At 42.8% G+C, this 22,230-nt stretch overlaps 1 protein-coding gene across 2 annotated transcripts in view; it reads left to right on the top strand.

Moving 5' to 3' along the window:
* The window catches only part of NSRP1 (nuclear speckle splicing regulatory protein 1), a 31,434-nt gene that overhangs the window by 5,452 nt on the left and 3,752 nt on the right, over window positions 1-22,230 (top strand). For both annotated transcript variants that reach the window (XM_066636392.1, XM_066636393.1), the window contains exons 3-6: window positions 14,660-14,716; window positions 16,860-16,991; window positions 18,268-18,475; window positions 19,827-19,935. In XM_066636392.1, the coding sequence (XP_066492489.1) occupies window positions 14,660-14,716; window positions 16,860-16,991; window positions 18,268-18,475; window positions 19,827-19,935 (506 nt within the window). The remainder of the gene's footprint in view (window positions 1-14,659; window positions 14,717-16,859; window positions 16,992-18,267; window positions 18,476-19,826; window positions 19,936-22,230) is intronic.

The raw sequence follows: 22,230 nt of genomic DNA, 5'->3' as shown, positions 1-22,230 counted from the left end.
GCAGGGACTGGCATTTACTTACCAGTCCCTGCAGCAGCCTCCTGAGGGTACGGGGAGCCCTGCACTACCACAGGGCTCCCCGAAGCTTAGAAAGTGAAAGTGGAGCGTTCGTGCCCCGTTTCCACAAAACCAGAAGTGGAGTGCGATCGTTTTGTTTTTACCTTTTGAAGGCTGGGGAGCCCTGCAGAGGGTCACACAGGGCTCCTCGCACCCCCAGGACTGGTAAGTGCATGCCAATCACTGCAGACCCCTTAGCGACGTGATCCTGGGGATCGCATCGCTGCCTCCCTCTGCCCCCACCCCTTCAGGGGGCAGAGGCCAGGGCCCTCAGGCCAGGGCGTCACGACACCCTAGTTTGAGAAGCCCTGGTATAAGGCTTTCACAGAAATCAGCAGCATTTTGAGTCATACCCAGAAATGAATAGGGAAACCAACAGGATGCCTTGAAAGCAGATGGCTCATACCTCCTTTAGTTGGCATCAGTTATTATCTAGGCCTCATGTTTTGTGCCAGCTGAAGCTAGTGTGGAAACATTCCTCATAGTCACAAATACAGTGCAGTAATCCGATCTGGAAGTTGCAAAAATTTGTGTAATGGGGGGGTGTCCCCGCATATGCGTATTAACTACTGCAACTTTGCTATATTATTAAAAATTAAGTGCTAACTATATTACTTTCTGCTGTTTAACTATTTTTTGCCCCAGGTGTACACATTTGGTCCCTGTTGCACATATGCAACATTGGGCAGAAATGGCTTAATAATTCCTTGATTGTTTGCTTATGTTCTTGCTGTGAGCATGAGCATTACAGATTTGCTGTCACCATGAGGACGAAACCAATTGGAGAGGCTGTCCTTGGAAGCCTCCCTCCCAGTTACATGGCAATTTCCTCCAAAAACTAGACCGTGGATAGCCAAGGGTCCTGAGGAACCAAGTTCAACCAACAACAAACAGATAGAATAGTTAAAACATATTAAAGGATATTAAAACCCAGGAAGGGGGGGATGGTTGTTATTCTCTTAATAACAAAAGAGAAAGAATAGAACTAGCAAACTTGGTAAATGGCTTGGACTTTGGATGTGGCACAGGTGTAGACACTCTCATTGGGGTTCTCTATGTTACTAGGCCCATTCATGGCTGTTGGAGTCCTAGTGATGGATTTTCTTTGTCTGGAAAGGCTCACAAAATGTTTGTAATACATGCCCTCATCTCCTCTCTATGAAAATACATGAAGTCTGGGTTTGCTAATCTATGTCTCTCTATGAAAACCCAGACTTCATGTATTTATCACAGTGTTTTCTCTTTTTATCTGTTTGATGAACAGAAGACTCTGCCTTTGCACTGTTTTGCACCAGCAGTGTGCTGAGAAATTCTGGGTGATTGATCACTTTCCATATTATGTTTCAGCTTTTTTACTGTGCTGGTTTTCAATCACTGTTTCATACATGAATTGATGACCAAAAACTAGCTATTGGTGGGGCTTTCACAGCCAGCTAGCTAGCTACCTTCCTGCCTTGCTGGTCCTTGCAAGGCATTCCTGTCTTGCAAGGCATTCTGGAGCATGACCTGCCTTTTTCTACCATTATTCCACTCTTTTTCAAGTACCCCTAAAGGTCCTGTTGAGTGTTTCTGGGAGTACATGAATACCAGGTTGGGAACTACTGTTTTAGTGGTATGTTGTTTACAGTGCACTTATTCTGATAGTGCTTACAAAAAGGTGATGAAGACCAGAATTTAAAAAGAATAAAAATGTATCTTATGATCTTTTACTATGTTTTTAATAAATTAGAGACTACGGTTCTTGTGGCTGCAATCTTATACACATTTAACTGAACACAATGGGACTCATTTAGTGTACTTCAAAAAATCAGAACATCCATCTACAGAATGGATGTACAGAATTTCTTGTTCCAGTAGAGGGTGCTGCATGACACAGAATCTTCTTTTAACATCTACATATTTTGAAAGACCAGCGAGTGAGAAAACAATTTGCTAACACTGCGGAAGAACTACTGTATACATTTTGTAAATATTTCATAAATGAAGTTTCAGTATTGTTTCTTTCAGGATAATTAATAATTATGATAAGATGGAATTGCCTTAGTACAAACTTTTGGTTGGTTTCTAACAACTAGCATCAAAAATGAAAAGCCTGTTCTGGGGTTGTTTGTCCAGGCCAAGGCTATGTAAGATAGGACAGGCTAATGAGCTCTGTTGGGCAAATTATGGAATGCTTCTTGCATTTCTCATTGATGCCCCCCAGCTTCTGTCCAGCAGTTTCAGCTTTCATTTGCAAGAACTAAAGACTAGCTCTTTTTAATGTTCAGAGAGGAAGAAGGAAGAAAGTGCAGGTAGTTTTCTGAATAATTTACAGTATATAACTTTCAACATTGTAGTTAGGACCTTGCTGTTTCATAGCAAGTGACAGCCTTGATGCTGTACTTACAGTGGCTGTCATGATGTACCCTGGGGTATCCCTCTTCCACTTTCTTCCTATAATCTTGGTCTGATAGTTTTGTGACTAGGATCATTTGGGATTATGTACTGTACTAATTTCTAGTCTGATTTTTAAAAATAACATGTTTTAAAGGCTGCACAGCTAGCTGTTACAGGTTTTACAAGGTTAGGCTGGTGACCAGTCATTTGTAACAAAATAGATTTGATGCTGGTGATTAAGGACTCTCCTGCTTATAAAAAAAAATATGTAGGTAGATTAAGGCCTCTTAAAGAGGTCCCTTCGATCAAGGTTTGCTATACACAGTGAGAGGGGGAAAAACACCCAATGAACTTCACGTTTCATAGCTTGCGAACTAGTAATAAATCTTGCGACTGCCTTTATCATCACCAAAAAAAGATCATTTTTAAAAAAACAAAATTACTTTATTAGTTCAGTAATAATTTTAGGCCCTTTCAAGATAAGGAGCTGTGATTGGGAGGAGTTTCATTTCCTGGCAGCTCTCTTATCTGCAAAAACTACGCCTTGCATGTCTGAAGATGGTGTATTTATAACTGAACTCTAATAAAGTCCGTGTCAGTGAACCTGCACACCTGACTTGGCCATGGTGATCATATATTAGATAACTTTTGTTCCTTTTTAAAAAAGTGTTACTATGCATATTTCATTAAGATTTTACTTGCAGCCTGGTTGTATTGAGAGTGCTCTCTTATAAAAGCTTCTATTCTATAGGGAAGCTAATGTAAGGGTATGAATTTCCAAAGAAAATAGTCATTTCCCTCCCCTGGCCCTTAGGTGGAAGGTTTCAGTGTTAATGCAAGTTGAATAGAGAGTGATTGCCTTATTGGTTTCAAAAGAGGTAAAATAATTAGATGTGTGTTTGAGTATGCAAACTCCTGAGTTTCATAGAACAGTACAGGTTGAGACTAATTATTTGCATGGGTTCAGTTCCAAGCACTCAATGGATAGCAAATCAATTTAAAAAACAAAGTTTCTTTGCTCCAGTGATTGAAAAACAGCCCTGCTGACCTTTTGACTCTAAGAGTCATTAAGAAGACAATCCATCAGCACTTCACTCAGCCCTCCCTTCACCAGTGCAAAATGATCATGTTTCTTTCATAAGTGCTGGGGGGAGGGAGGGGTCCGAAGGAGAGAGAAGGATTGATGGATTGTTAGCCTGCTGCCCTTTCTCTCTCTCATTAAGGAGGCTGTTGTTAAAGGACTGTTCAGTTTTTAAAACTGATTTTAAAGGGATGCATTTTTCCCCTTCTCCAGGGATCAGCACATTCTTTCTCATTTGCAGGGGGCCATTTGTGTTGAGTCAAATCCGTGTATAAAAAATCCATGTATAAATAGGCTGAACCTGTACACTCTTATCTTTCTGTTGAAAAGAGTGTTGTTCTTGAAGCTTTCCTATTCTTCATTAGTATACATGAAACCATTAATTTTACATTTTGCATGGATCAAAGATTTGAATCCTTTCAGGGTTAAGAGTCATTATTTGATATAGATTGGGATAAGAAACAGTGGTGTAAAACCATGGGGATGAACTGCAGTTAAACCATTTCTGCCCAACATTGCATATATGCAACAGGGACCAGATGTGTACACCTGTGGGCTGGACAAAAATAATTGGGAAGTGTGTTGTGAGTGCAAGAGTAGTTCAGCATTGGAAATTGAACTGCTTTAGGATTTATTTCCTTGGAGGCATTCAAGAATAGATTTGAAAGATTTAACTGGGCAGCAGAGTACATAAAAGCTGGTCCAAGTCATAGCAGAATTAAAATGAGAGTTGGATGGAACCCTGGGATGGATCCTCAGGAAAGAATGCAGAGGCAGAGTCCATTGAAGGATAGGGTCAGTAAGGAAGGCTGGGACAAAGGAATGGGCAGGCAAGAAAACAGTGGAAGAATAGGAAGGCTGGCAGGTGCAAATATGTGGCAAGAAGCTGGGAAGCCACATGAACAAGGCCAATGTCTGGCTGCTGCCCAGACTTTCCTGGAAGTATTTATAACCAGGTCAGCTCAGGAAGGGCTGCCTGGAGCGAACGGGTAGCGTATCCATGCTGGGAGAGCTGCTGCTGCTGCTGCTGCTGCTGCTGCTGCTGCTGCTATCAACAACAACAACAGTATTTATATACCACTTTTCAAACAAAAAGTTCACAAAGTGGTTTACAGAGAAAAATCAAATAACTAATGGCTAACTAATTTGCAAATAACTAATGCAAAAGAACACCAGCAGACAGCCACTAGAAAAGACATTGCTGGGGTGTGGCAGGCCAGTTACTTTCCCCCTGCTAAAAAAAGGAGCACCAACTTGAAAAACTGCCTCTTACCCAGTTAGCAGGTTAAGAGAATGCTTCCCCTTCTTCCTCTACTCTGTAGCTAGTACTATCCTGACAGAGTGGACATCGACTGAAATCCTTGCTGATCCTGACAGACTGGCATTAGTCATAAGTGGCAGGAATGTAATATCCTATCTTGGGTCAAGTGTTTGGACTGGGTGAGGCAGTACATCTCAGTGCATAAGTGAGCTGATTGGCACTATCATTCACAGATCTCTTGTGACAAATGATTATTCTTCTGTTACTTAAGAAATGTTAACTAGTAACAAAAGCCGATTGCAGGGTTTCACTCATGTGGTCTGAAGGCACATCATGCAGCAACTTTGCTGAAATTTGGGTTTGGTTAGTGTTGTAATGAGAATACCTGGAAACCATCCAATCCCATGGATTCTGTCTTCAGTTTCATAATGGAAGAAAGATGGAATATAAATGCAATGAATATGAGAATTTTACTCTTTAGAAGCATTTAATCCTTCCTGAGGAAAACCTACTGCTCTTTGTAGTTTGAGCAGAAAAGAGACGAGTGCAGTAAATAGCTCTGTCTCCACTTCCTTCACTGTCATCCAGAAGCCAGTACACACCTTGATGTGTTGCCTGTCTATTTTAGAGGACAGTTTGAATCCAGGACGATCTGTTTGGTCCAACAGTATCCATGCAATCCTCCTTGCTTTGGAAGATGAACAGCAAAGTAATACCAAGATCACTTTTAGAGGGGAAAAAAACCTCCAATCTTGAAGAAAAAAAATTTATGCTATGATAACTTTGATAGATTCCTCAGAGAGATATTTTTAGGTAATAGCTGAAAAAGACAGGGGCAGCACTAAAGGGACTGGAAGAAGAGAAGCAAAGCCTCAGAATGATGCTCAAAGTGGAGAAATTTATTAGGAAATACCCCTGAAGACAGAGATGTGCCAAAATATGTGAGGCACATGGAATTTCCTACTTTCCTCACTTTAATTTTGATCCTCTGTCCCTCAGTGAACTGTGCCAACTAGTGCAGTGGCTGTTCAGCTAGCTATTTCTCTAACTTTGTGTGTGCAAAGGTTACTATATTCTAGGTGTATCCAACATTAAGTGTCGGAGTGACAACTTTAGCCTAAAAGAAGACACCAGATCTGTTTGGCTTTTGTGAGCTGATTGTGAACTTTGCTTCTCGTATTTATGAGCCACTTAATGAATCCACTTGGCTCTTGTGTTGGCTTCCTTCCAGGGGCTTTGTGTATACCAAGATTTTGATTGTGGTCCAAACATATACCAGATCAGGCAAAATTTCTTATTAGGGAAAGATGATGTCTCTAAACAGTATCCTTTTTCTTCAGAGAGTGCATAGGAGATGACCATGGCTTCTTCCCAACCAGGGTTTGAAAGTTTGCTATCTTAAACCTGGTCACATATACGTGCCTGTCCAAACAGGTTTAGGTTTGTTCTAGCAGAGACTTATTTTACTCTGTAGAAGTGCCTGGAAAAGTGCATTTGGTTTCTGAAAGTAGTTTGCCACTTATCTGGAACCAGCTGCTTTTTTCCTCTCAGATTTGCTATAGGCAGACGTTCTGCTGTAAACAAGATCCTCTCTTCTCTAATTATGTGGCTGACTATGTTTTCCAGTTGGAGATAACCATTTCCTATTGGTGACATGTCTTTTCCCTCTCTGCACTCCACTGTGTAACAAACATTTTAAAAAGCAACCCTTTTTTAAAGGAAAGAGGCAAAGAAATGTCTTGTGACGCTGGAGCTGTAATTTCTGCAATTCAGATTTCTGCAATTCAGGGCCAAACTAGAAGTGTCGGGGCAGCTACCTTTGTTCACATTTGCCCCATTAAAAGATAAAGTTGGGAGACCTGTGTGACTGATTTTTACATCAGTAGGATGTGTTAGTGAGGAAAGTCAAACCAAATCCATGCTTCGTAATTTCAGACACTTTAGTTTTCTTTTAGTGTCATTGGAGGTGGGCTGAGGGCAAAAGTAGTTTGGTCAACTGATAGCAGTGGAGAGCGTTCAAGTGTTACTTGTCTGCAATTTGTGCTGCAAAACCTTAGAAACTGCATCACCTTCCACTTTTTATATGAACAACGCACACAGGAAAAATAAACGTGTTGCATCTAAGTTTGGTTTTAAGGGACTGTGGGCCAAATCCTATCCAATTTTCCAGTGCTGGTGCAGCTGTGCCAATGGGGCATGTGCTGCATCCTGTGGTGGTAGGACAGTTACAGAGACAGTCCTTGAGGTATGGAAACATTTGTTCCTTTACCTCAAGGCTGCATTGCAGCTGCATGGGCTTGGGAGGTTGGATAGGATTGGGCCATGCGTCGCTCTGCATGGGCTCATTGATTCTCCGAGGTTGAAAGGTTTGCTTGGGATCCCTTAAATTTCCAGTTGTGAAACATTTAGGCATGCAGTTGAATGTAATTAATGTTTTTATTGTTGTAACTAGATTGTTTTAGTTTGTTGTAAGCTATCTGGAGTTTTGCAAAAGTAGTAGTAATAGTTTGTGTTTTTTTAATGTATGTCTCACCACTTCTCACAGGTAGATGTAGTCTAATAAGAGGCCATTAAACATTATTCCTCTTAAGCCGTTATATTGAGTCTGCAATTTTCATATGTCTGTGAATTTTAAGATATTCGGCATCAGGAAGAGAAAGGAAGGTTGGCAGGCTAGTAGAAAGCCAGATCTAGTGGAGACATGAAGGAGACTTGAAATCAAAGTGAGAGGATAAAAATTCAGCACCTAAGGAAGATTTGGATTCTTCACCTGTAGGATTAGCAGACCTGGGAGCAAACTCTGCAAGTTTTCTCATCAAATAACAATTCTTTCCCCTTTGGGGCTGATAAATTTCCTGGCATTTCAGTGTAAGGTTAAGAGAGTTTTCCCTTACACAAAATAATAGATCTACAGGCTTTGTGCCTCCAAAGAATACCATCATTGTGGGTAAACAGAAATTTCATGCCAGATTGCAGACTTGTAAGGTTCTTTAATAAACGACCCGTTGATAAGTAGAAATAATACAAAAGAACAGGAAGTTCCCATCTATCAATCCTCAGAGCACAACAGGAAATTGTCACCCATAAAGCACTAGAAGAGGTGTTTGTGCTGGCGCTATAGTCCTTAAACTTCCTGGCACCCAGGCCAAACAAATGGCAGGTGGACCTCTTTAGAATATTATGTACCAAAACTGAGACCTCTATATTGCTTTTATTGTTTGTATAATCTTCAGACAACAGTACACTTACCGCTTACATGCAGGTCTGTGGAAAGCCATTGTGAATTTTTATATTTTGGTGGAGGGAAAACTTCTGCATGTGTGAATGAAGCATTCTCTCTTCCTGCCCCTCATCTCTGCAACATTCTTATAAGGGTTCTGTGGAGTCCACCCTCATGAGTATCAACTCCTCCAGATAGATGGTCTGTTGTGTTGCACCCTGTAAACAATTGGTCATGGAGAAAGCCTTCAAAAGTGGGTTGAACCAGGCATTCTTTGTAGCATTTTTAAGATAGTGCCCGAATGGGCTAACCCTGACTAATGTAACACAGACTGGCTGCATTTGCTTATGCAACAGAATGTGGTAGAGTCCTGAGGAAATAGAATGAATTCTCTGACTTCAAACTGCAGGTGAGGAATGTTTTTCTTTTTTTAAATGTTCTCCTATACAAAAGTTGCCATGCAAGTAGAGAACTGGCATAATTCATAAGAGGACTGGCTTAACTATTGTTTCTGAATACTTGCAGGGAGGTTTTTAAACAAGAGAGAAGTAAGTAATGCACTCCCCCCAGATGTGGCCCAAAGTAGTGCCATGTATTCTACCACATGTAAAATGTACCAGCAAAGTGGTTAAATGGACTCTGTATTGCTTCAGACTGCTGCTGACGCTCCCAGGACAGGTCCGTCTGTGAGGCCGGCTGAAGTTGGTGCCTGACTGGTGGCACCCACCAGGCCGCTGACTTGTGGGAGGCACCCTCCTTTGTCCACCTGCTTGCTTCCACAGTGCCTTCTCCTCCGTGTACACCCTGGATTGGAAAAGAAAGAGGGGGACAGAGAGGAAGTGTGGAGAGGAAGAGAGTGCTAAGCTCAGAGTGCTAAGCTAGAACCTTGGAGAGTGGGAGGGACAGAGACTGGCACATCATGGGGTAAGGGCTTGCTACACAGGAGATCTTGGGCCATCTTAGGCCTCCTATTTATTAAAGTTATCTTGTGTGAGATCCCTGCAAGAAGAAAACTACCAAAGTGGAACATGGGGTTGTGCCTGACCCTAAAATGGTTGGCAACCTTCAGTCTCGAAAGACTATGGTATAAGCCTACAGCACTCGGTATTCCCAGGTGGTCTCTCATCCAAGTACTAACCAGGCCTGACCCTGCTTAGCTTCCGAGATCAGACGAGATCGGGCATGTGCAGGGTAACCCTAAAACATGGGGAATATTTTTATGTGGAGTGGCATTTTAAAAAAATAAAAAGATGCCTCTACCTGCAGTCTTCTGCATGTATTCATACTATTGTTAATTGTCATTGTTTAATTGTAAATTGCCTTGAGCAATTTCAACAGAAAGGCAGTTAACTGAATAAATAAAATAAGACAGTCCATTCTATCACCTAATTCCCTTTACACATACAGATCAGGATTTTGCAGCTTTTTGGACAAACAAATGTGACTTTAAAATGCCCTGGTCTCACAGAATTAGAATTACAAAGCAAATGAGACAAATTCATTTTATTGGGCCAGCTAGCTCACAAAAACACTGGGAGTGAATTGTGGGAGTTTAGAGCAGAAATAAAAGAATAAACCATGCAGAAGCCAATGGTCAGTGTTTGGTGTTGTGATATCTTGGGAAAGGGTAAAAAAAAGCTTAGGTGTTTGAGCAACAACAGTTTCGGTTGCAGAAGGGCACACTACATTACAGTAAAAATCTTCAAGGAACACTTTAAAAAAGACTATAAGGCAGTGTTTCTCAAACTGTGGGTCAGGACCCACTAGGTGGGTCGCAAGCCAATTTTAGGTGGGTCCCCATTCATGTCAATATTTTATTTTTAGTATATTAGACTTGATGCTACCATGGTATATGACTGCATTTGGGGAAATGTTACAAACCTGTACTTTTAACAAGTTACTATGTATATTCTTGTAACAATGATAGTAAATGGGGCTTACTCCTGGGTTAGTGTGGGTAGGATTGCAGCCTTGGATTGTTAAAAATGTTCATGCTTGATGATGTCACTTCCAGTCATGACATCACTTCTGGTGGGTCCTGACAGATTCTCATTCTGAAAAGTGGGTCCCGGTGCTTTTCAGATGTGTGAGAACCATTGCTATAAGACAGGGCTTTTCAAACTGGGGTGTCGTGACACCCCAGCCTGTGGTCCCTGGCCCCTGCCCCCTTAAGGACCCGGGGGCAACCTGGAGGCAGGGAGGAGGCAGCGGCGCGATCCCCAGGATCACGCCACTCAGGGGGGCTGCAGGGGCTTGGGTACATGTACCCAAGCCCCTGCAGCCTCCCGGGCGTGCGGGGAGCCCGGCATGACCTGCAGCAGGGCTCCCTGCAGCAGTGAAAGTAGATGCAGACCAGATCTACTTCTGCTGCCTTCCCCCGCCCCTGCTGCCTCCCCCCTCCAGCACACGCAAGAACTTAGTGGCTCTCAAACTCTCCCACAGAGTTTGAGAACCACTGCTATAAGACATCATTCTATATCTCCAATACTATTTAGGCATCATGGAAGGTTTGTGAAGAAAAGAAAGTTTTCCCCTGCTAGCTAAGGCTCCACCAACTTTGGCAGAATGGGGGCTAGGATGAATGACAGAGTTGCAGGGTTTTCTTTCCCCCACTCCTCTGAGGCCTTTGCATCAGCCAGAGCAAGGGACAAGGTTAAGCTTACTTTTCTAAACCTGGTCCTGTCTCTCCTTCCTCTAACCACTGCTGGAGATAGCCTGTAGGCCCCAAGGAAGAGATAATGAATGTTTCCCTCTGGATTGGGGCAGACACACTAGATTGCACCCACTTTGCGTTGTCCCACTGAATTTGATGTGATTCCCTTAGCATCAAGCTTGCCTTCCAGTTTATTTCTTATTTATTTCTTGATGCACTGCAGTATGCCAAAATGTTGGGAACTAGCTTTTAATAGAGATTTATTTAAACCCATTAGCTGTAGTTTGATATGAACTGCAATCATGGAAACGTTATGTCAGCTATGTTAATGAATATGCACCTAAAATATTAATTAGCTGTGAAATTGCTGAAATCTGCTCTTGATCCTTGCTGGATCAAACCAGTTTATCTGGTACACTACCTCTAATGGGACCAAACAGTTTCTGTCTCTCCCCCCCCCCCCACCTCCCCTCCACACATCCCTTGCAAAGTTAAGGTGAGCAGTCTTAGATTCAGTGCCACAACAATTTTGAAGCCTTGTCCCAATGTTTACTTGGTGCTTCAAGGAACTGGGAAGATTCACACACAGTGTACACACACACACACACACACACACACACACACACACACACACACACACACACACACAAGATCAAGGGAGAGCATTTCAGGTCTAAAGACTAGCACTTCATTTCTTTCTTTGTTGACAGTTTTGTTACAGTGTCAGCAGCAGGAGGCAAAATGAGGCAAACCCATGTCATGCTTTGCAACTGCAAATTGACAGTCAAAGGTCCATCTGTCAGCTGGTCAATCTGAATTCACAATGTGATAATCTCTGGCTCCTTGGGGCATCAGTGCAAAATCTTACTTGCTGCTAGTTTTCCATTTAGTTTTTTTAGTATTATGAAGTACTAGTGACACAAGCTCTCTCGCTTCTATGAAAACCTGATGTTCATGATGAGTCATGGCAGGGCCGGAAAATTACAAGAGCTGCCAAAATGTTAAAAAATATATTTTTTTATGTTGTCACTTGGAAAAAAGAATATCTGATCACAAATGTTCTATAAACAAGTTGAGTAGTGTTCTTTGTAATTACATCTGTTCAGCAAACACAGGGATTTACCAACCATCAACAATTGAGTAAAGGTGAAAATGTGAGAAAAGGATCTGCTGTGCTCCCCTGTACGAGGTATTCTGTTAGCAGGGCCATCTCCATTGCAATCCATAGTTTCCCCCCCCCCCCAGTATGCTGTCCATTTCCCTGAGTAGGGTTTTGAAAGTGTTGTGTGTCATACTGTGCTTGCTGTGTAGCCACTTCATGATTATTAGATTGCTCCTAGCATTTTTGGAGCAGGCTCATCTAGTTAAATTGTCCAATGATGCTAGTTAGCTCTTATGTTGCCTGGTTGTTTACTTCTCCCTCTCCCCCCCCCTCCTGTTGCATGTTTTTTCCACTGTTAAAGAGCAGAGAGGAAGGAGTCAGGTGCAGCACTTTGGCCTCAGGTGCAGTACTGAGCAATGGTTGGGATTAGATAGGTCTGCAAGGTATCTGTGTCATGGCTAGCAACTTGCAGCTTCTGCAGCATCATTCTAGACCAGGGGTGCCCAAACTCCGGCCCGGAGACCACTTGCAGCCCTCGGGGACACCCAATGCGGCCCGTGGGGAGCCCCCAGTCTCCAATGAGACTCTGGTCCTCCAGAGACTTGCTGGAGCCCATGCTTGCCCAACGCTAGTGCTCTCAGCATGAGGGTGACTGTTCAACCACTCACATGAGCTGTGGGATGAGGGCTCCCTCCGCTACTTGCTTTTTCACATTTGTGATGCAGCAGTGGAAGTGAAGGAAAGACCAGCCTTGCTTTGTGCAAGGCCTTTTATAGGCCTTGAGCTATTGCAAGACTATTCATTCATTCATAGAAGTTCCATCTCTAATATAGTCATTTACATACATTTATTCAAATTTGAAATGTTAATTATTTTTTCCCCAGCCCCTGACACAGTGTCAGAGAGATGATGTGGCCCTCCTGCCAAAAAGTTTGGACACCCCTGTTCTAGACCAACTCATGGTGCCAGGTACAGCAGAAACCTTCAGTAAAGGCTGGATAATTAGCCCTCGCATATCCTGAGCAGGTCTGATGATTGCCGATGCACCAACCTGCTCCCCCTTTCCTGCTGAACTGAAGACACAAGCAGTTTTAAATGATCAGCACTTTGGCTTGTACTGCAGTTCCATTGAGTGGTGTTTCTCTTATCTCTGTAACCAGGGACAATCAGAAGGTGTGTGTTATTACGTGGTTTAGACTAAAGAGCATAAAGTCATGACCAAAGCAAATAAACTGAGTTTAAAAATGCCAATTAATCTCATATGGGAGACCGCCTGGGAATACTGGGTGCTGTAGGCTTATACCATAGTCTTTCAAGACTGAAGGTTGCCAACCAACCAATCTCATAATTAAGATATCAGTTTTAATCCTAACCTGCAAAAGAATGCTCATGATGTGTGAAAGCCAAAACCAACAGCATGGGGCAGTGGAACCAGAAGAAGCTTTAGCTTGCCACCAACTCTGCCCAACTCAGTGCAGTTGGACATCTGCTCCTGAGAGCAGGTGTGCAAGCTAGCGTTGTTGCTGGACCCAGCATTGTTCTTGGCAGAACAGGTGACATTGATAATCAACAGTGTATTTTACTGGCTTCAGCTGATTCACCAGCTGCAGCCTTACCTAAGGAATGCAGAATGTAACATTTGAGATGTGGGGCTGCTTCTGATGATGGTTTGGAAATGTCAGCTGGTTCAGAATGCAGCTGCCACAATGCTGGCTGGGGTCAAGCAGTTTGATACCATTATACCTACACTGTGCCACCGCAGTGGTTGCCAGTTTGTTTTGGCAATAAAGTGCTGCTTTATGACTTTTAAAACCCTTTATACTGTAACTTAGGACCAGGCTACCTTTAGGGCTGCCTGCATCTGTATGAACGTATTGGTGACTGCTTTTCAAGCTGTGCTCTCTGGCCTAGTTTCTACTCTGACCCAGCTGGTGGCTACAGACAGAGTACCATCACTAAAAAGACCCTATCCTTTGTAGAGGTTCTTTCCTTGAGAGACATACCAGGCCCCTCTCTGATAAATTTTAAGTGGACTTTAGAAACATTTTTATTTTGCTGGGCTTTTAATTGATCCTGCTGGGCTTTATTCATGCTTGCTTTTTTATCTATGAGTTAACTTCTGCTTATTTATTGTACAGTGGTGTTATTGTTTTGCATATTTACTGTCTTGTTAAATGTTCACTCTTGAAAAGTAGTATGCAAATATATAATAAATCAATTTATGTAATTAAGACAGCATTCTTGGTTGATCTTAGCAATGGCAATGAGACACAAAGAAAAAGGTGGTCTTTGGAAGGCCTAATGTTGCCTCTGATGATTTGCAAAGGTGCCTTAGAACTATGTCAACAGCTGTCCTGAAAATCTTGCAAATCAGTCTCACGTAAAGCCTACTGTGTTTATTGGGGCTTAATTTGTAGCACGTGTACTTTGGTTTACAGCTCTTATTTATATCCTACAGACAAGAGATTTTGGTACTTAGTTCATTTCTTGACTAACAAATAACCAGCTCTTTAAAAAGTAGTTGTTGTCTCCATTGCACATACTGATTTTTAAACCGATAATTGTATACTCTTCCCCTACTTCGCCTTGTCTCCACTTCCCTTCCCTTCTCATTTTGTTTTCCTTGTCCCAATGTCTAGATTGTGAAACCCCTGAGGCAAGAACCAGATCTCTTGTTCTGTGGAAAGTGCCATGTACTTTGATGGCACTATGAAAATAATAATTTCATTTTTTACTGCAGGTTCCACTGGTGATGTATCCTTGCTGATGACTTTCCACTTTTTGCCTTTTAACTGTTTTGAAAATGAGCTCTTAATGGTTTATTTAATGTTGAGGCTACTCTGGGGTATTCAAAAACAAGAATAAAATTTTGTTAAATGTGACTTAATTTTGTTATAATTTTTCAACAGTCTTCAGTGGGTGAGAGCCTTCAGCGAGAAGCCCTGAAAAAGCAAGCAATGAAACAAGTAAGTTGGAGTGTGCACATGCACTGAACACCCCCGTTCTTGAATTGCTGTACCAGTATAAAAATGTGTGTTGCTATTACTTATATAGTGCCATCAATGTATATGGCAATTTACACTGTAACAAGCAACAACAGAAATAAAGACAGACTACCAGTTCCTTACAGGGCAGTACAGATAACTGAGGCACTTTATGCTCTCAGAAAATTCGACTTTCAACCAGCATTAATCAGTATTGTGCCAGTGCATGGAATATATTTTTGATGAAAGGGTTACAGTTAGTACCTTTTGGGAACCACAACCTTTTTCTACCAGGGCCGTCAACCAATTTATTTGGCTCAGCTTTCTGCAGCAAGTGTTAAATTTGTGGAAGTGATACCATTGGTTTTTCTCATGTTTTTCACCATGTTATGGTTTTCAACAGGCTATTAGGAAATGGGCAGGCCTATTGTCTAAATCAGGGGTGCTCACACTTTTTTGGCTCGAGAGCTACTTTGAAACCCAGCAAGGCCCGGAGATCTACCAGAGTTTTTTTTACAATGTCCGCGCCATCATAACATATAACATTTATGTGTACAATGTATGTTGGTGTACCTTGAGCCCCACTGAGTATAACAGGACTTACTCCTGAGTAGACATGCCTAGGATTAGGCTGTGAGGCTGCAATCCTAGCCACACTTACCTGGGAGTAAGCCCCATTGAGTACAATGGGCCTTATTCCTGGCGTTTCCTCCCAGAGGCACCTGAAGGGGGGGGTCGGCACTCCGCGATCTACTCATTTTGCTTCACGATCTACCGGTAGATCGCAATCCACCTATTGAGCACCCTTGGTCTAAATAAATTAATGGATTATTTAATGTGATTCATGTCTAATTTTATACAACAGCTTTGTCTCTTTGACTGGAGATTTGGAATTCATTCTCCCTTAGTGTAAATGACACAACGTACATCAAAGCCTGATAGTTAGTTTCCGTGAGTTTGTTTATGTAATAGATGGTTCCACTTTTATATAAGTCTATTTTTCTTACATTTCTTTTGGCTGTACCCAAGGAGTTACAGAAGAACAACCTACTGCAAGTTATGTTAGCAGGTTGCCATAGATTTGCTCATAGTTTTCAACATGCCATAACGTGAGGAGACTTAATTTAGTATCCACTAAACACTAGAAGAGAGTAATTCTTTCTATGACATCACAGTCCCTTACTGAATGAATGCTGTTACACAACTTGCAGTTTGGAATAGAAGTAATTCTTACTTCCTTTCCATGTTTTCTAACATGAAAACAACTGTCAGAGCATCCAGTGGAAATTTCTCTGATATTTAGCTTTGGACCATACTTAGGTCTATCACCTTGGAGGGAAAATAGATGTAGGATATAGGAAAATGGCACTAAAAGAAAGATTGGCCTTTGGGTTACAAACACAGAAGATAGCCTACGGATTGTACCAAATGAACATGAGAGATAATAATGTAGTTGTCACAGAGTAGAACCTTGTGCGTACCTTTTGTCTCCTATTGGGAAGGGAATGCACACAGTTGTACCCAAGCAGGGTTTCAGGACAGGTTAGTAAAGTTAACCTAAGCATGTATTAGGGATGGTGCTGGAGAGAATGAAATGCTGCAGACCTTCATAATTCTTGCATGGAAGTGAACACCCACCCCAAATTCAGAATGATACAGTTGTCTTAGCACTGCCGTTCTTGAAGACTGGAAAGTTTGGTTCTGTGACAGCTTCCTCTCCCTCCCTTTTTCTGTGCAGGAGTCAGAGAGACTACTCTGAGCACCACTGCCATAGGCTGCATTTCCAGTCAGCAAAACTCAGTGCAGCACTCTGTGGAGCTGCCAGTTTGACTTTAAAGGGCTGAGACAAACTTCCAGATTAACATTATGGAGCAGCAGCTCAGTTTATTGGAACCAAGGGGCTGGCGATGGGGTTGGGGGGGGGGAAGGAAATGCCACCTACACTTGTCAAATGATTTGCCAGGCTGTGCTGCCTTTTCAAAACATCTTCATAAAATGCTCTTATTTGTAGCTTTCTGTCTTAAGTGGAATTGTTATAGATAACACATTGCTGAACTAGTTTCTTGGAAGACTATAATGAAACTGCCCCAACCTTTCTTTCCTCCTCTTATGCTTTCTTTTAAAGACCAAGCTTGAGATCCAGCGGGCACTGGCAGAAGATTCTACAGTATATGAATATGACAATATTTATGATGACATACAGCAGAAGAAAGCAGAAAGTCATGCCAGCTCACTTGTGGGAAAAGGGGAGAAAAAGGTCCATACCGGAAAATGAGTATAATGTCTGTCTCTGCCTCTTTATACTAGGTGTGGGGAGGACACACAGTGAGGCGGGAAGAGGGATGCGGAACCACTGAGGGGAGGGAGAGGCCTTGTCCAGAGGGATTCAAAGGTCAGCACTTGCTGTATATAATGTAACATTTGGAAAATTCAGGAGGGTGGGATCTGCTACTATTTTCTTATACTGTAATTCTTACATAAAACTTTTTTCTCTTTTTATATTGAGATTATGTTGTGTTTGCCTTCGGTTCTTATTTCTGTTTCACAATTGAGAGGCCATTCTGAGTCCATGGCAGAGATGAAATTTGAACCAAGACCCAAGTTCAGCTCTAAATCTGAATCTGGATCACACTAGATCTCCTTGCTATAAGAACTGAAGCATTTGTTGTAGGTAGTGGAAAAGGCTCACTTTCATATCCCAAGATCAGAAATCCACAAATGCCCTTCTAGTTTGAAATGGAAAGCCCTATTTTATGTTCTATCAAGAGCCACCGCTGTTCACCAGAGTATGGAGAAGGATGGGGACTCTCTTAGATCTCAGGCCGACTTCAGAAAGTTTGAAACTAGCAAGGCATTAGTGCTTTCTGATCTAGCAGAGTTCCCATTCTTCTCTAGAACCTAGAAAAGAGCAGATAATCTCGCTAATCTTGTAGTAAGCCTTGGAGACGTCAGAAAGCAATGAGAGGATTTCCAACACTTGCCCTGACAGGGAAGAGTGGGGATGACTCCCCAAGCTTGGAGCTGGGTAGGAGAGCAGAGATTTGTTCCTGCAGTTGTGCAGAGCCTTGGAGGCACTTTGAGCACTTCAAATGCTATGACGTGACAGTTGAGACTTGCTATCCTTAGGGAAATGGGCAGGGTTGGTGACAAGCAAAGCTTTTGCTTTGGGAAGAGGTTTTAGCTCAGGGGGAAAGCAACTGCTTTGAATGAACAAGGACTCAGATCCAGTCCATGGTAGCATCTTCAGGTAGTACTGAAAAAACCTCAGTAGAGTCATTGATACCCTGGAGAGCCTTTGCCAGTCAGTGAGAACATTATTGATCTAGATGACCCAATGAAGTCTGACTTGCTATAAGGCAGCTGCCTATACACATGCCTTCATACCAAAGATTGTTGCCTTAGTAGTGATATCAGCTCAAATGAGCAGTATGAACTACAAAGTTTGTCCCAAAGCTCTCCCAGGACTCCTTGTTTGTCTGCCACTGGCCCCTCTTAATTTCCTTCCATTTCTTTGTCGCTGCTTGTGCTTGCAGCCTAAGTACATCCAAAATATACTAAAGGCAGCTGAGCTGAGAAAGAAGGAGCAAGAAAAGCGAATGGAGAAGAAAATCCAGAAGGAGCGTGAGACGGAAGGGGACGCATTTGACGACAAAGAAGCTTTTGTGACGTCTGCTTACAAGAAGAAGCTGCAGGAAAGAGCTGAAGAGGAAGAAAGAGAGAAGAGGGAGGCGGCCCTTGAGGGTGAGCAAGGTGGACAGGGAATTGCTTTCTGCATCTGTGGGTGCTGCAGGTCAGACCACAAGTTGCACACTTACATGAAACAATGATTTTGGAGCGCGTAGTCTTTGGAAGGTGGATGTGATCCTTCACCCAACTGTTTGCTCTGTTTTGTTTGTGCCCCATTCCAGTGGCTTAGTATAAGTTACAGTGCATGGATAGTTTGTTTGAACCTCTTTGAGGAAGGCTGAGGAGGGTAATGTTGGGTGTGGGGGGGAAAAGAGTAATTTGCCCGAGGCAGGGATTTGTTCAGAGTGCATGTACTGACTGGTTGTCAGCGCTTAGATTATGGTTACAATTTTCTGAAGTAGTGCCATGATGCTTCTGTAGCAAAGGAAAATCTGCTGCTGTATGTACAGTACACTCCTTGTTCTTTCTAGATTACCCGGAGATGTATGGGTAGTTGCAAGGAAGCCTTTTCCATTTTTAAAATCACAATAGAGGCCTGGAACAAAACATTGCAGCATACCCAAAGCCCCTAAAAGGAGAGCTTCTACTAGAAGCTCCAGCTGGTCCCGCAGTGCTGAACAGGAGTTGTGTGCATGTGAAAGCGCCAGCGTGGAAGAAAAGGGTCATCTTGCTTTTTCTTCCATTCCCTGGAGTCCTCCCTTGGTTTTGCTGTATGTTGCTAGGGGGTCAGATTTCGGGCTGATGATTTTTCTTCCTCCTGAACCATCCCTGTATACTGCAGGAAGGGGAGTTCTTTGAATATCACAGCATTTATTTCCCCCTCAGCCCTAATCTCTGGGACACTTAAAAAGCTATTGCAGTATACCTGTTGGTTCTCTCTCTTCCTTTTTTCCCGTTTAACCCACTGACACTCTGGCTCAAGAGCCTTGAAGACTCCACAGGTCCTGGAAAAGAAATGGGGCCATTGAATTAAAAAAGTGACGTACAAATTTGCTGACTTCTGCATACCTAGGAAGCTCCCTGAACATGTACAAAACACTCTTATTTTTAGGTGACCCCATTTTGCTTCCAGTTTGATCAGCATTCAGTCAGCTGAGTTCATTATTAGAAGGAATGATAGTCATTCCACTCTTCCTCAAAGGAACTTGGGTGGCAGTTCCCCCATCCTCCCTCCTTTTTTATTATCCATGAGCCCTTGAACCTCAACCGGCTATAAGATGGCTTATAGGAGTGTAGTGGGATGTGGAAGTAGCAGAATCCCAGCTGGAAATACTTTGCAGACCATATTTGACTAGGGCAGCAAGTTGCTGCTTGATAATGTGCACTGCACAGCTGTATATACATGTAATATTTTGGAACAGGTTCTGAGACTCAGAGGGTTTTTTGCATGTTTTCTTTCCTTTAGCCTGCCTGGATGTGACCAAGCAGAAAGATCTCAGTGGTTTCTACAGGCATTTGCTAAACCAGGCAGTGGGGGAAGAGGAGGTGCCCAAATGCAGTCTTCGGGAGACCAGGTAAGTCTTGAGATAGTCAAACTCTAGAGCAGGGGTCTCCAAACCCCAGCCCGGGGGCCAGATGCGGCCCGTGGCAAGCCTCCATCCGGCCAGTGGCCATCCTCTTGTCGCCTCAAAGCCCCTGGCCCACTTAACCGAACATGACTGAAGCTGTGCTCTGGTTGCATCTGGAGGGTGTTCTAAGGGCCAGAGAGACTGAATTAATGAGCCCATTTATTCATTTTATTCACTCATCTAAGTTCCATCTCTAATTTATTTATATATATTTTATATTTAAATTTTTTTCTGTCCATCTACACCGTGCCAGATATTTGATGTGGCCCTCTGGTCAAAAAGTTTGGAGATCCCTGCTCTAGAGCCATTGTTCTAGCATCCCTTGTATTCCTGTGGTGGTGCCAAAGCACAGTCCAATTTAGCTAGACCTTGACAGAAGATGAAACTTATTTGGGAGATTTTTATACTATAGAACAGGGGTGCTCAAACCCCAGCCTGGGGGCCACTTGCGGCCCTCGAGGACTCCCAATCCAGCCCGCGGGTAGCCCCCAGGCTCCAGTGAGCCTCTGGTTCTCTGGAGACTTGCTGGAGCCCGTGCTGGCCCAATGCAACTACTGTCAGTGTTTGACCTCTTGCATGAGCTGTGGGACGAGGGCTCCCTCCACTGCTTGCTGTTTCACATCTGTGATGTAGCAGCCGCAGCAGTGAAGGAGAGGCCAGTCTTGCTTTGTGTAAGGACTTTTACAGGCCGTGAGCTATTGCAAGACCTTCATTCATTCATATAGGTTCCATCTCTAATATATTCATTTATGTAAATATATGTAAATTTATTCAAATTTGAAATGTAAATTAATTCTTTTTTATTCCCGGCCCCCAACACAGTGTCAGAGAAATGATGTGGCCCTCCTGCCAAAAAGTTTGGACACCCCTGCTATAGAGTATTATTTATTTTTCACATTTTTATATCCCCCCCCTTCCTCCAAGGAGCTCAGGGCTGTGTACACAGTTCCTCTCCTCCTTTTGTCCTTACAACAACATTTTGAGCCGTGTGAGGTAGGTGAGACCAATGACTTGCTTAGTACATGGTTATCCACTGCTGAATAACCACAGAGCAATGATTCAGTTCTGGGCTTTCAGTCTACACTTGGGTGTATTGGTGGTCTATGGCAGCCAAGTAGGTGCTCTAGGGTTTTTTTTTTCATAAGGTGCATGTGAAAAACAGGTTAAAATCAGATCTGACTGCATTTTGTAAGCCTGTAGTCATTTTGTAGTAGCAGTAGGAACAGAGCTAGTTAGAAGGCTGATAAAAAGTGCTTTATCTGGAACCTCACTATGGCCGAGTGAGACGTCTGATAATGAAGTGGACCAAAAGGTCTTGCTAATTGGGAATTGGATGCAACTGTGATTCTTCAGTTGGGAGGGGTTAGAGTGAGTGACTGACAGTAGCCTCAGGTGATGAGATCCTCTTCCAAAAACTTTGTCTGGTCCAAACCTCTGGGTGGCTAAGAGCTCAGTTTAAGGTATAAAACACCCTGTGGGTAGGAGGGGTAGTCAGCTCTCTGAGCTGATCTTTGCCGTTCCAGTATGGACATCTGTTTGTATCAGTAGTGGTACGATAGGTAAAGGAGCTATTCTTTCCTTATGCTCAGAAGTTGGAAAGTTCCAGGTGAGCATTAGAAACTAGTAAGCTTAGAAGCTTAACATTATTGTTTAGCTTTGTGTGTGTCCTGTACTTATTCTCTAAAATACCTAAATGCATTTCAAGTATTATGTAACCTTAATTGTGTTCCTTAAATAAACCATTTGGTTATTGCAGGCTTGTGTATGTGTGCATACAAAGGAATTGGGTTTCATCTAAGCCCAACCTAGGACACTCATCTGCTGCTGGAGCAAGCCAGAGTCTTGAGGTTTGAGTCCCTGAACTTTGAGGGAGCGCAGAGCTTGCAAGAGCTGGGGAGTTAGCCCATAGGTATTCAGCTTTCCCTTGGCTTAAGGACTGGCTGCTCAAAAGGGGTAGTGGCAACTACTGGAGGCTAGTTGCCCTACGGAATTGTATGCCCACCTGTTTGGCCAGTCAGGTGAATGTGTGCAAGAACTCGGACTCAGTATTTGACTTTTGCCTGGGAATTGTACTCTGCATTCTCATGGGAGTGCTAATCCCTTTGAGATTGTTGGACACAAAAAATGAATTGGGAACATGTGTTTCTGACTCACTGGTAGTGTTTAAAGCGGTGAGCCAGGGGGGATATAAGATTGGTCAGGTTGATCTGGGACTGTGACTGTGCAATATGAGAACACTGT

Source organism: Tiliqua scincoides, chromosome 8, assembly GCF_035046505.1.
Source record: "Tiliqua scincoides isolate rTilSci1 chromosome 8, rTilSci1.hap2, whole genome shotgun sequence".
NCBI classification, from domain to species: Eukaryota; Metazoa; Chordata; class Lepidosauria; order Squamata; family Scincidae; genus Tiliqua; species Tiliqua scincoides.
This window is presented reverse-complemented; position numbering and strand designations above follow the sequence as displayed.